Source organism: Onychomys torridus, chromosome 22 (genome assembly GCF_903995425.1).
Source record: "Onychomys torridus chromosome 22, mOncTor1.1, whole genome shotgun sequence".
NCBI lineage: Eukaryota > Metazoa > Chordata > Mammalia > Rodentia > Cricetidae > Onychomys > Onychomys torridus.
In genome coordinates this window covers 23,703,880-23,716,013 of record NC_050464.1, presented here as the reverse complement: position 1 = coordinate 23,716,013, position 12,134 = coordinate 23,703,880, and the positions used below count along the sequence as shown (strand labels likewise).

At 48.3% G+C, this 12,134-nt stretch overlaps 1 protein-coding gene across 3 annotated transcripts in view; it reads left to right on the top strand.

The window, feature by feature from the left end:
- The window catches only part of LOC118572801 (splicing factor SWAP), a 76,949-nt gene that overhangs the window by 55,601 nt on the left and 9,214 nt on the right, over window positions 1–12,134 (top strand). For 2 of the 3 annotated variants that reach the window (XM_036172673.1, XM_036172672.1), the window contains exons 14-15: window positions 4,443–4,708; window positions 11,029–11,154. In XM_036172673.1, coding sequence (XP_036028566.1) covers window positions 4,443–4,708; window positions 11,029–11,154 — 392 coding nt within the window. Of the gene's footprint in view, window positions 1–4,442; window positions 4,709–9,881; window positions 10,029–11,028; window positions 11,155–12,134 lie in introns of all 3 variants that reach the window. The other variant, XM_036172674.1, reaches the window with a different exon arrangement.

Genomic DNA, 12,134 nt, shown 5'->3' with positions numbered 1-12,134 from the left:
CGTCCCCAACCCTGAGTCTTTTCATCTGGGTTCTTGATCGCAGGTGTCTTTCAAGATTTTTTTTTTTTTTTGAGAGGGGGGGTTGGTTAAAATATACTTCACGGGTGTCTAGGGATTCATGGAGGAGTTCAAGAACATTATAGAAATAGAAGTTTCCTAAGTAAGAAAACTAGCAGTGCAGCCACTGTTCCAGGCCTGAAGGATGAAGGATGACACAGCTGGAGTGTAGACCCACAGTCCATCGTCAAAAGTTGTCCCTCGGTGCTTTTTTTTTCCCCCATTTTTCTTTATTAAGAAATTTTCTACTCATTTTACATACCACCCACAGATCCCACCTCCTCCCATCTCCCAGCCCTCCCTCCTAAGCCACCCCACATCCCCCAAATCAAGGTCTCCCGTGGGAAGTCAGCAGAGCTGGGCACACTGGACCTAGGCAGGTCCAAGCCCCCTCAGTGCTTCTTAAGAGCAAGTAAAAATGGTTATTTAAAAATCTTTTTCGGGAGGCTGGAGAGACGGGTCAGCAGTTAAGAGCAATGATTGTTCTTCCAGAGGAGTTGAGTCTGATTCCCAGCACCTACATGGTGACTGACAGCCATCCATAACTCCAGTTTCTAGAGCTCTGACACCCTCTTCTAGCCTCCACAGACACACATGGTGCATACGTACAAGCAAAACACCCGTACACATAAAAAAGTAAATCTCAGGAAAAAAAATGTGGTGTCCGCTGGGCATGGTGGCTCACACCAGTAATCACACTTGGGAGGCCGAGGCAGGATAATGGCCACTTTTTTTTTTCTTTTTCTTATCCTAAAGTCTGACTTGAGGGTGACGGTGCTTTAGAGGTTCTGATTTTGGTTCCCAGCACCTGCGTCCGGCAACTCACAGCCTCCTCTAACTCCTCCAGAGGATCTGATGTCCTCTTCTAGACTCCGTAAGCAGTTGCACTCACATGCCATACTCACATACAGATACAAACATATGTACATGATTTAAAAATTAAAATAGTTAGGAAAAATATAATAACCTCAGGCATGCCCCTGGGATCCCCAAACTTAGCCTAGACCTAGACCTAGAAGATGGCCTAGACCACATAGCGAGACCTTGCCTCCAGGTGTCTGTCTCCAAATATCTCTTACGATTGACCTTGGTCTTGGTGTCTGTTGCTGTGAAGAGACACCATGACCACGGCAACTCTTATAAAGGAAAACATTCAATTGAGGCTGGCTTACTGTTCCAAAGGTTTAGTCCGTTGTCGTCATGGTAGGAAGCATAGCCGTGTGCAGGCAGACATGGTGCTGGGGAGGTAGCTGAGCATTCTGCATCCAGATCGTCAGGCAGCAGGAAGAAAGAGTGCCACTGGGCTTGGCTTGGGCTTCTGAGACCCCGAAAGCCCATCCCCAGTGACACAGTTCTCCAGCAAGGCCACACACCTCAATAGAGTCACGCCCTGTGAGCCTTTTATGGGCCATTTTCATTCAGCCTTCTACGGTTGGCTCTCCCTCATAATACAGAAGAAGCCCTTTGCTCCTGTTTGCTGTTGTTGGAAAAGGAAAGGGGGCTAGAAGTCATATCAGTTCTCTTGCCTCAGCCTCGCAAGTTCCAGGGTTGCAGGCATGTGCCACCACGCCTGGCTCCTTCACCCTTTGAACTTGAACTGTAAGTGCCTTTGGAGTCTGCAGTGAGTATGGTTAAAGACTGTTTTCCACCTCCTGGATGTCTAGACCTGCTGCCTCTGTGTCCACCTTGCGTGTTCTAGTGGTCCTCTACTCAAGCTAACCTCTGCCCTGTCCTCAGAATGAACTTTTCAGGGACGTGGCAGAGCCTAGCAACTCCACTAGGGCACTGGGACCCCATTTTCCAGAGCCCCACAGAGGTAGACTATCTTCTGGTCCCTCCCACAAGGCCTGTTCCTGTAGAAATGTAGGAACAAAGTACACACAGCTGAGGGCAGCCATGAGGCACTGTGGTGTGGGGTGCATAGGAAGGAATACAAGAACATGAGTTCTGTAACTATGGAAAGACATGGGCAGCAAGGAGAGAAACCTTAAACATGGGCCTGCATGGGTAGGGATGTATGCAGCTTGACCGGACCTTTAGTTTCACTATCATTTGTACAGTGTACAAAGATACTCATTAAGACCCATCTGCAAACCTCTAGTTTAGCTCAGTTTCTGGATTGCTTGCCTGGAATGCGTAGGGTCTTAGGTTTTTATCTTTGACATTTTAGCACACCCTATGATTCTAGCACTGGGGGGAGGTTCAGAAGTTCTGGGTCATCCTTGGTTATGGCAAGTTCAAAGTCAGCCTGCACTGCATGAGACCTTATCTCAAAGTGGGGCTGAAGGTTAGACAAGACAGTATGAGAAAGCTCAGTAGGTAGAGATGCTTGTTGCCAAGCCTGATAAGCCTGAGTTTGACCCCTGGGACCCACATGTGAAAAGAGAAAACTGACTCAGTAGTTGTCCTCTGACGTCCACACTCCTAAACACACAGAAAGACAGGTAATATATAAATAAAGAAGTGTAATTTTAAGAAATATGTAAAGCCTCTGGGGGAGTAGGGAGTGCTACACACCTTTAATTCTAGCACTCGGGAGGCAGAGGCGAGTGAATCTCTGATTCAAGGCCAGGTTGGTCTACAGAGTGGGTTCCAGGACAGCCTGGGCTACATAGAGAACTCTTTTCTCCAAAAAAATAATAAAAACTATGTAAAGCCATATCTGCAGATAAATAAAAACAAGTCGTGGTTGCAAGATTGCCCCTGTGTTCTGATGTAGGCAGTTTGTCATCAGCCTACTGGCAGCACCACAGTGCTGAGCCAGCCTGCGTCTTCTCAGAGTGACTCCATTCTTGTCTGCCAGCTTTGGCCCTGTCTATAATGCATGGGTGTTTGACTCTGGAATGGTCTCCCTGGCTGTCTGTCCACAGGAAGATTAGCTCAGCAGAACTGTGTCAACAGAAAGGAAACATGAGGAGCAGATGGTGACGTGTCTGATTGCTTTGAAACAAAAGTCTCCTTAAAAATTGGCAGTTTATAAATGATAGTGCAACCCAAAATGTTGTCACTCTCAAGAAACTTCCTAAGAGTCGGGCGACAGTGACCCACGCCTTTGATCCCAGCACTCAGGAGGCAGAGGCAGGCGGATCTCTACAGAGTGAGATCCAGGACAGACTCAGAGCTACACAGAGAAGCCCTGTCTTTAAAAAAACCAAAAACGGAAAGAAGAAAAGGAAAAAGAAATGAAGGAAGGAGGGAGGGAGAGAGACAGAGAGAGAGAGAGAAAGAGAAACTTCATGGAATAGACTGCCCTTGACTTTGCTGAGTAACTTGATGTGCACTCTACCCACAAATGTTGACCCATTTTCCCAGTTAACCACATCGATGTGGACAAGAGTTCTTACAGGCTGTATAAGGACATGAGGTAATTTCACAGGTGGTATTACTAGATCGTCAAAGATCTAATAAGTCAGCCAGCTCCTCAGGATGGGCAGGTTTCCACAGGGTAGCATTCCACCATGCACATGTATGTGGTCCTTTTCTCCAGGATGGTCTGCCCAGTGCCATTTTACACATCCATGTGTGATTTTAAGTTGCATATTGACACAGAAAAGTATTACTGGATGGATATGGTAGAACTCACAAAAATTTGCCTTCAATCCGAGCATTCCGACAGATTTCTGTGAGTTTCAGGCTAGCCAGGGATACATAGGTGAGACCTTATCTAAAAGAAGAAAGAGATTAATGGTACGCTAAATTTTTAAGCAGTCTGTATGATAGCTCAGACTATTGCATCAATGATGATAAGCCTGTCTATGGTTGAGCTAGTGGCCTAAGCAGCAGGGAGCTCAAGGAGAAGCTGAGAGCCCACTCTCCTGTCTGACAACTGCAGGTAGCCATCTGGCCTCAGCTCAACCCCTGTACGTTCTGTAAGAATCAAACGTGCAGGGATACTAATCAGCTGCCAGAGTGGACCCGAGTGATGCAGGAAGGCTGCGCCCTCCTCCCCACAGCTGCAGGCTTACAAATGCACGTGCACACCAGTGCTGTTCCCATCCCATTCCAGGGCTCCCAGACATCTGGGGCAGTATGGGAGGCTGGTTACACAGATCATCTACCTTGAGTTTTTCCTCCAGGCACTAAATGAGAAATCTTCCACGTGTAGCATTCAGTGACTAGTTAACTCTTTCTCTTGAAAGGCCAGAGGTTCATTTGTCTTTTGAGACAGGATCTCACTGTAAACCAGGCTAGTCTAGAATTAATTTTGTAGCCCAAGCTGGCCTCCAACTCAAAGCTCTTTTCCTCGGTCAGCCTCCCACGTGCTTCGATCCCAGGTGTGGTCCTCCCCACCCAGCAGGGAGATTTTGTATGGATAATCACTGCAGTATCTACATTTTAAGTGTTGTCTTTCCTGTTGATATCCACACATTCACTTATGTTTCCAGGACACCGGTGTCATGCCCTGTCCTCTGCTGGTTGGAGGCAGAACTCTGCCCTTGTTAGAGGTGAAGCCTCCGGAAAGGCCTTCAAGCAGGTGCAGAGAGCCGCCAAGAGAAGAAGAAAGAGAAAAGAAGAAGAAGAAGCACAGAAAGCGGTCTCGGACGAGGTCCCGCTCCCCCAAGTACCACTCGTCCTCCAAGCCCAGGTCTAGACCCCACTCCAAAGCCAAGCACTCCCTGCCCAGTGCCTACCGGACAGTGCGGCGCTCGAGGTGGGTGTGCAGACGCTCATGCCCTCCTGCTCCTGCTCCTGCTCCTGCCCCGCCCTACATGCTGAGCCGCCTCCTCCTGGCCCCTGTAGAGCAGCAGAAGGCTTAAAGTGAGCACAGTGTTCACTAGGCTGGTGAACACACTGGGGTGTATGTGTGTGAAGGTTTAAAAGGAGCATAGTGTTTGCTAGGCTGGTGAACGCACTAGGGTGTGTGTGGGGTGTGTGTGTGTGTGTGGGTGTCACCCTGCAACTCTAAAGGAAATCTTTTCAAAGCTTACCAGCCACTACAGGTTAAATGTCATGTTTATGCTTTTTATCTCTACATAGCTTATTTATACTTCACTCTTCACTCAGGAGGTGGAAGCAGGAGGATCTCCAGATCAGGCTAAGCTACACTGGGCTCCGTCAGTACAGTTAGTTGCACAGCATGAGGACTTAGCTGGGCCTGGTAGTGCAGGCCTCCAATTCTAGCACAGGGAGGCAGATACAGGCTAGGGCTCATTGGCTCGCCAGCTTAGCCTAATCAGCAAAACTCAGGCCAGTGAGAGACTGTCTCATAAAATCAGGAGGCAGAGGCAGGTGGTTCTCTCAATTCAAGGCCAACCTGGTCTATATAGCAAGTACTAGGCTAACTAGGACTAGTGAGACTAGTCTCAAAAATGAAAACACAAAAAATCCACAGTGAATAGCTGCTGAGGAATAACACCCAGCCTTGCCCTACAGCCTACACACACACACACACACACACACACACACACACACACACACATAAAACAAGTTGCCAGTGGTGGTGCACACCTTTGATCCCAGCACTGGGAGGCAAAGGCAGAAGGATCTCTGAGTTCAGGCCTTGAGCTGGTCTATAGAGCAGAGTTCCAGGATAGCCAGGGCTCCACTGAGAAATCCTGTCTAGGAAAACAAACAAAACAAAGTTATCCTCTCCCTCCCACCAAAATTTTTGAAAAAGGAAATTGTGAGTAGGTGTGGCAACACCTGCCTATGATCCCAGCGCTTGGAAGATGGAGTCAGGGGGATCAAGGCATTCAAGATCATCATCTTCAACTATAGAGCAAATTTGAGAACATGGGACTGCCTTACAGAGAGTGGGGATTGTTTGTTTAATGGTTTACAGGTTGTAAAGTGAGCCTGACACATGTATTGAGTTGTAGAAGTTTGTAGGCTAGCATGCTGGGGTTCTTTTGTGTGAATGAACTTTCCTATGCTGATTGCTTCTGGGTGTGAAGTGGTCCAGCAGCCCTTCCCACTCAGTCTGTGTTGAGGTGTTCTGCACAGTATCTGCAAGGGAGTGTAAATGAGGCAGCTGTGTGGATCTACTTCTTCATCTCAGCCTGCTGCCTCTCCAACCATCCTACCAAAAAGCCCTCTTGATAAGGAGCCAGGTGTTGAAGAAGCAGTTTAGCATTTCTGGCAACAGAATTAGTAAACCTGAACTTCAGCGATCCCAGAGCATACCCTTTAGTGTTAAAAGGTTTAAAAAGGAAGCTCAGTAGTCACTAGTGTGAGAGATTCAGTACGCCTGTCCTGTCTTTAGTACTCATCCTGCCTTGGGCATCCATGGTGTCCCCTGGACTCTGAGCCATCACACACCCCGAATTCACTCCAGGTACACATCTTTCTGTCCATAGACATTGGTGTCCTGTGTTCTTATATGTACTACATACATTGGTCTTTCTGGATGCATCCTAAAAAGCAGTGTGCTTTCTCTGTCTTTATCCACACCAAGCCCAAGGTTGACAAGTGTCTGACCTTCTGTCCTCATTGAGAGTGAACCTTTGGTTCTAATTCTTGGAAGTTCAACACTTCTTACCATTACTGTGCACATGCAGAAAGCTTGCCCTTTCGTGATTAAATGAACAGTTTTGCTGTCATGCATTAGATTTTTATTTACTTTTTTTTTTTAAGCTCCTAGAGTTTGTGTTACAGATGCAAACAACACAGGCTGTACCAGTCCTCCAGCCTTATTCTGGCCAGTCAGTTCTCCCTAACTTCCTCTACTCTAGGGGAAGAACAGTTCCCTTATGACTCAGGCCTTGAGCCAGTCGAAAGGGCTGCCCAAGTCCTTGCTCAGTGTGTAGTAGGGCAGACTGCCATAGACCTCTTCCCTGAGCTCTGTCTGTCTAGCTTGTCCCCAGGTTGTAGTGCTATAGACCTGAAGTGCTCACCCAACCCCTGCATTGTAAGTTCCTGGCTATAGTTAACCATAGTCCTTACCTAGTATGGACTAGCTTACTGTATATGTTATCTTACCTTTGAAAATGTTTTTAAGTTTGCAGTAGACTTAGATTTGCATTGTATACAAGTACATTATTTATAACACTTTATATCTTCAGTGCCTACAGGTCCAAGGAGCAAACCCTACTCCTTAGTGTAACTATCAGTTAAAAGACAAAGTGAAGCTGAAATTTTTCTGACCATTATTTCTTCTGATGGTAGGCCACCAGTTTTATCTTAATTTGACCTTCGGTGAAAATGTTTCACAATGTCAGCAGAGCTGGTTATTCTCAAAGCTCCCCAAACTTCCTCCACAGTGGCTGAGGTGGGATCAAAAAGATGCTTTTGATTAATTAATTTGGTTAAATAACTCACATAATTAGATAAGTCGGTCTTCGGTGTTTGATTTTACAGTTTAGATAAAATATCAAGACAAGGTCCAGCTTTGGTGCAGAATAAGCGTGTTGATACTGTGACCCAACTTCCAGCTGCTGTCTGCCTGCCCAACACCCCAAGAGCTAGAACATGGCCCCTGGAAGCTGCTGTCCTTGGCTGCACATGGACCTCACCTTGGGCCTCCCGTTATCCTCTTGCTCTAGCTCCTGAAAACAGGCTCTAGCTCCGTGGGGCAGACTTGTATTTCCCCAAGCTGAAAGCAAAGCTGCTTGCCCGGTCCAGGCCCTGCCAGCACTGCCGTTCCTAGGACCAAAGCCATTTGAAAGCCATGGTTATGGCAGGTGCAGTAGCCGTGCCTATGATCCCAGCACTCAGACTGAGGCAGGAGAAGGGAGGATGTCCAGGGCCAGCCTGGTCTCCATACTAAGACTAAAACCTAAAGACAGAAATAAAGAAATAAAATGCTGCAGTTGTGGCTGAAATGGGATGGCAAGCTCTGTGCTATGTGCTGTTGACTTTCCAACCATAGTGCGGAAAGTGCTGGTTATACTGTCATTATTTTGTCTTAACTATCTTTTCAGGTAGAGTAACCCATTGCCATGGTAACATCCACAATAGGACATACGAGACTAATTTTTTTGAGGCCTGACACAGCCTAAGTGGTCATTTTTAAATGATGATTGCTAGCTCAAAGTAAAACGCTGCAGTTGTTGGCATTCTCCTGTGGTAGCATTCTGTAACTGAAGTGCATTGTCTTCTCTATACTAAGTGGTTCTGGTCCCATATAAAATGCAGGACAGTATGATGTTCGTTTACTGTTTAATGTGCTCCAAAACCGCTTACTCAATATGTACAAACTGTAGGTGACTGGATATGCAAAGGCAAGTTCTTCTTAGCAAAAATCTTTAGTCTCATAACACCACCCAGTGCCTCAGAAAGCATAGTGGTGTGAGGAGTAGGCGTCAGCACTGCCCAGAGTGTGAGACTGGCCCGCCCACAGGCAGGCGTGGCTGCTGTCCTCTGCTGTGCTCTGTCAGCTGCCCTCTTCCTGGGGTGAAGCAGCAGCACGCGCGCAGTTGAGCCACATGGAATGGTTTGGGTCATACTGGGCTAACTTGTACCAGTGGCGCCGGGGAGCTGCTTACTTGTTACCCTCTGGAGTCAGAGCCCCTTAGTGTCGGTGTTCAGCTGAGTGAACACCTCTCAGGCAGCCCGATGGTGTGGAGGATATGTGAGATAAAGACAGTTCTTTAAGGATAACTCCAGAAATCCCTCCAGTCGGGGGAGGAGTGCAGGCTAAGGAGACTTGTTTGTTCTTGCTAGTTTGATTTAGCTTTCAGTAAGAAAGCTGGGTGTGGTGGCACATGTCTTTAGTCCCAACACTCAAGAGGCAGAGACATGTGGGTCTCCGAGTTCAAGGCCAACCTGGTCTACAGAGCTAGTTCCAAGACAGCCAGGGCTGTTAGACAAAGAAACCCTGTCTTGAAAAACAAAACAAAAAAGCAAGAAAGAACTTGTGCAGGCAAAATTGAGGTTCTATAAAATTGAGGTTCTATTAGTTTGAAATTGGTGAGTCTTTACAACCCATTTTCAGTGTAATAAACGATGTACTAAAGCAGAAAAGGAGGACATTTAACCCCCAGCCTGCTTCTTAAAGGAAGAAGGGAGTCAGCTGGAACTCTCTTCGTGGTGGCACTACCCGTACGGGTGTGGGACGGTAGTTTTATGTTGAAGTGACCTGTGACCAAGCCGGGTAAGGCTCAGGTGCCTGCACCTCACAGTGCCAAGCCTGTGAATGGGATGAACAGAAGGTGACGTGACCCCAGTCCAGTTCACCTTAGCACCAGTAGCCAGTTCCCACTAGGTTAGATCCAGACCCTGGCTGCCGAGTCACCTGTTGATGCCACAGCTGTGAGAAGCCCGGGAGCAGTGAGGGACAGACACTGGCCTTCAGACGGTAGTTTGGAGTTTGATTGTTGAAGTCGTGCCTCCCAGAGCAAAGCACCGTGGTTGTTGAGGAAGGGATGGATGTCTTTGTTGCACTATGCCTGGAGTTTTGATTGAGACCAGTTTGTCTTCTTTAAGAAGGCCTATGGTGACATTGCACTACTGATTTACTTTTAAGCCGACTTTCCTGGCTCTTGCACTGTCCTGGCATCAATATTAAGAGCCTGGTTAACAAAATTAAAAGCATTAAGACTTACTTCATTAAAGTGAAGCCTAAAGAATTACTGGCTGTTATTTGCTGCCCTGTTCTGAGCAGGGCTTCCTTCCCAGAAGGTTTGAACTCTACTGGGAACAGCCATGTGCTCCGAAGAATTCATAATACTAATAGCCACTGCAAAACAGTATTGTACTTCAACGTTCTGAATCTGCAGGCATTAAAAACTAACTTATTTTTCCTAATTGTTGAGTTTATTGTAGAATTCTATGCTAAGCATCCATAGGTGCTAAAGCTTTGAGTGAGCGGAGCTTTCTCACGGCTCTGGTAGCACCCAGCCCGGCACATTTCATTCTGAATGTGAAGTATGTGCCTCCAACCGCAGGCCCTCAGCCTCCCCAGGGATCTTGAGTGTGGAGCCTTGTCCCAGCAGCTCGGCGGCAGCACAGCAGGAGAGTTATCAGGCAGCCTCGGCCTCCAGCACCTTTGACTCCTGGAGCTCTTTTGAGGGGAAACCTGGTAAAGCGTCAAGGTGTCTGACTGCCCCCACCTCTGTAGCCTAGGGAAGGTCTGGGGAGGCACACCACCTAGACTGGCCTGCTCATGGGCTCATGGGGGCCAGGGTGTGACCAGAACTTGGTTCCTGAACAACTGTGTGTTGTTTTTATTGGGAGGGGGGATTCATTGTGCTTAGAATGGTTCAATGAAGAACTTTTTCAAATGGTGGAATCAAACTGCTTGCTCTCTTTACATTGTTTTTGAGTGGGTTGTCATGGAAACAGAACAAAGAGAGGAGTTTGGGTTTGGTAGGGTTTTTTTCCCCCCTAAATTTCTGCTTATTGGAGATTTTCCTGAAATAGCAAATGGACAGAGAACTAAATTAAGTCTCAAGCCTTCATTGAGAAACCCCCATTAAGGACCTCCACACCCACAAAGGGGAGAGGGCTCTGAGGGTCTCTCTTGCCGTATGTGGAGTATATCCTGGCATGAATCAAACAAAGATTAATAGATGGTTTTGTGTCCCTGAAACCTCCCATCAACTTCAGGTAGTCAGTCTGTCATGAGGACGTCATGTTCTGAGCAGGTGCGGGGCTTGGGCTTCATGCCAGTGGCCTGCAGCATGGTCCTGTTGCCCCTGCCATATAGCCTGAGAGGAGTGACAGGCAAGGTGCCACCTGCAGGCCTTGGCTTCTCAACCTTTAGTTTATCCCTTTGGCCAGAGTCTCTGCACCTGTCCCTGCCCGAGGGTAGGAGCAGCTTGAGTGAGCTGAAAGCTTCAGGCTGTGAGTGAACACAAGGCAGAGCGAGCAGGAGGAGCAAGCACAGCCTCCTGGAGACCTGCGCCTTGCAGCAGCACAGGCATGGGTGGGGAGAGGTGCTATGTATGCCTCTGAGCTGGTGTCAGTAGGGCAGGGCCTACCTGAGCAGACTGCATCTCAGACAGGGGCCTCTCTGGCCTCACGCTAGGGAGGTGCACACCACACAAACCAGGCCTCAGCCAAGAGCTAAAGTCCACCTTGTTCTCTGTCTAGGTCACGCTCTCGGTCCCCAAGAAGGAGAGTGCACTCTCCTGAGAGACGACGGGAGGATAGGAGTGTCCCCACTGCCTACCGGATGAGCAGCAGCCCTGGAGCCAGCAGAAAACGGACCCGGTCCAGGTAGGCCACCATGTCTCACAAGGAAAAAAAAACACTATGTCTGAAGTCTTGGTGTCACCTATGTGAAACAGTTATAAGTAGCTTTAGTGGTAGTGTCTCCTCCGGGGTCCCAGGCTCACCTAGTAGTGGGTACTGTGTCTTGGGGCAGTGGGTCACCAGGAGCATGTGGGAATCCAGGGCACATGCCTTTGGAGCCCTCACATGGCTTCTGCCCTGGACCCTGTTTTTTCCTTAACAGTAGCCCGAGGACCTTGCTGTCTCTGCTGGACCTGCCCCAGCCCCTCTGTAGGGACTGTTACCTGTCTAGGAAACAAAGCTGTCAATGCTGAGAATACAAACTCCTTGTCTCAGTGTCCTGCTTTGTCTCCAGTAATGGCCACTGGAGACTGGGTGGTATACAGTGTTGGGCAGGGCAGGGAGGAGGTCAGCCAACATGGTTATAGAGCAGAAGTCCCAGCCACTAGGTTTGGGCCTGGCCCCTGATAGCCAGGGATAGCCCTTTAACCCTGTAAGCCACAGCTTCCTGGCACTTCCACCTGGTGAAGCCCTAAGCTACCCTGGCCTCCCCTGTCACACTGGGGCCCTGGCACTCTGTCTGGCTCGTCTCTAACTTTGGAAAACCTCTCTACACTCTGGTGCCTGCTTCTGTTCCTGTATTAATCACCTTTCTGCCTCTATAGCCCTGTTGCTTTGGGTCTGTGCTGGGGCAGTGAATTGTGGTAAGAGCACATGTTAGGACCAAACCCATTGCCTCATGACCAGGAAGCAAAAAGGAAGGGCTGGGCCCTGTTACCCTCTTCAGGGGCATGTCCCCAGTGACCTGCTAGCCTTCCACTAGGTTCCCCTTTATGGTCCTAGTCCTTCCCTGAAGCACCACTCTGGGGACCAAATATTTTGTGTATAAGCCTTTGGGAGACATTGGAAATCTAGATAGTAGCTGCAGTGGGTGTAGCCACTCCATGGTGTTCCCAGCATGAGTG